The following is a 1,655-nucleotide window of genomic DNA, read 5'->3' as shown; positions in this document are numbered from 1 at the left end:
TCCCCCCCCCCCCCCCCTGCAGATTTCCCTCATTTGCAGCAGCAGAAGCCATGCCATACCATACTCTTATTACCAATAACACTTCAGAATCTGTTTTTTAGTCCAACTTACTTATTTACACATACAGTACATATGGTTGGAAAGCATATCCTTTAAAGGAGAACTATGGGGTCAGTGCTTTTCCCCATAGTTCTCCTTAGGATAACGGGACGACGCAAACTAGCGTCCTCCTGTCACCCTAAGCTCAGTATATCGCGAGCTGCAGTTCGCAGTATACTGAGACGCTGCAGCCGGAGCGGATCCCGACATCGATATCGAGATCCGCCCAGCTGCGTGAGTGACAGCTGGCTCTGCCTATCTAGAGGCAGAGCCAGCTGTACCCGCCCCTCCCCCGTCCGTTCCGCCAGCCAGCAGAGAGCCGTGACAGGATCGAGAAGTGAGCGAACACCGGCATGTATTCGCTCACCTCCCGATCTACTGAGCCGACCTGTGACAGTCTCATTGTCACAGGTCGGCTAGAACTATGAGGTGAGTGAAAAGCACTCACCTCATAGTTCTCCTTTAATATAACATCAAACGTATCTCCATATTGTGTATTCACTGTGAACTGAATGTATTATCAAATGCACCAATTACTTTTGTTGACCATCTCTGGCTGAGGTACAGAACCTCTCGTGTACACAATTTTCAATTCTTTTCTTCTGTATCCCCCCCAAATGTTTGCTTCTTTTTTAATAAAAATTGAAAATGCAAAAAAAGAACAAAACATATACTGTATAATGCGGTCTGTCACTAGCATGAACACAGTAGTTTTTGTTTTCTGGAGTCCCCCTTGTAACATAATTTTTGGTATCTGTTGATCCTGCCAGTAGATCCACTATTTTTCCACTTCCTGTTCATGGTTCTAGTGAGGTATGAAAGTGGAAGGGAGCATCAAATTTTGCCATTGGCAACATAGGCTGTTTTTTCAGGCACTTTCATACATGAGTGCAATGTGTGTTTGACCGGAATGCTACGTTAGCTGCCTAACTCAATAAGTAAGAATATAATGATATACCTAATTGTAAGTGGCAGTGTTCATTTGTAGCTTTAAAAAGTTATTTTTACAACAGTTTGGTTTTCCATCAGAATACAGCTATTCTTCAGCCATGTGAAATGTCCAGTTCAATTAAATCCAACAAGGAAATGAAAGACAATGTACAGCTGTCATCTGATTTTAAAGGCAAAGAAACTAAAGGGTGAGTCTGTGACAGTATAACACACAATTCTTAAAAGTGGTATATTCTGTTTTGTATCCTAGTTTATTTCATATCATGTTAGTGGGTATGGACTGCTGCTCAGACAGAAGCTAACAGACTGATGCAGACCAAGTCTTCTTTTAAAGGGTTATATCACAATTAAAGTCACTGAAATACAGAGACATTGTACTTACCTCCAGGGATGGATTTACTCTCCCTGCCGCCCCAAGGCCAGGTTCCGTGATACGCCCCCCCTTCCCATCAATGGAGAATGGCAACCAGATGGTAGGGCGGCGGGGTTATTTTCAATTTTTTTTTACTGTTTCTTTATTTTTTTTACACTTTTTTATCATTTTTTATTTTTTATTTAATTATTTCTTCTTATTTTTTTAATTTTTATTTATTTAATAATTTTTT

General features: G+C 41.0%; 1 protein-coding gene across 1 annotated transcript in view; it reads left to right on the top strand.

Annotated features, from left to right (window-relative positions):
* LOC108801724 (protein FAM184B-like) overlaps positions 1-1,655 on the top strand; it is a 75,228-nt gene that overhangs the window by 53,096 nt on the left and 20,477 nt on the right. The window contains exon 7 of the mRNA XM_018573631.1: positions 1,129-1,238. Within this exon, the coding sequence (XP_018429133.1) occupies positions 1,129-1,238 (110 nt within the window). The remainder of the gene's footprint in view (positions 1-1,128; positions 1,239-1,655) is intronic.

Source organism: Nanorana parkeri, unplaced genomic scaffold (genome assembly GCF_000935625.1).
Source record: "Nanorana parkeri isolate BGI_ZX_2015 unplaced genomic scaffold, ASM93562v1 scaffold2464, whole genome shotgun sequence".
Lineage (NCBI taxonomy): Eukaryota > Metazoa > Chordata > Amphibia > Anura > Dicroglossidae > Nanorana > Nanorana parkeri.
Note: the sequence above shows the minus strand (reverse complement) of the source record. Positions and strands in the feature narration are given on the sequence as shown.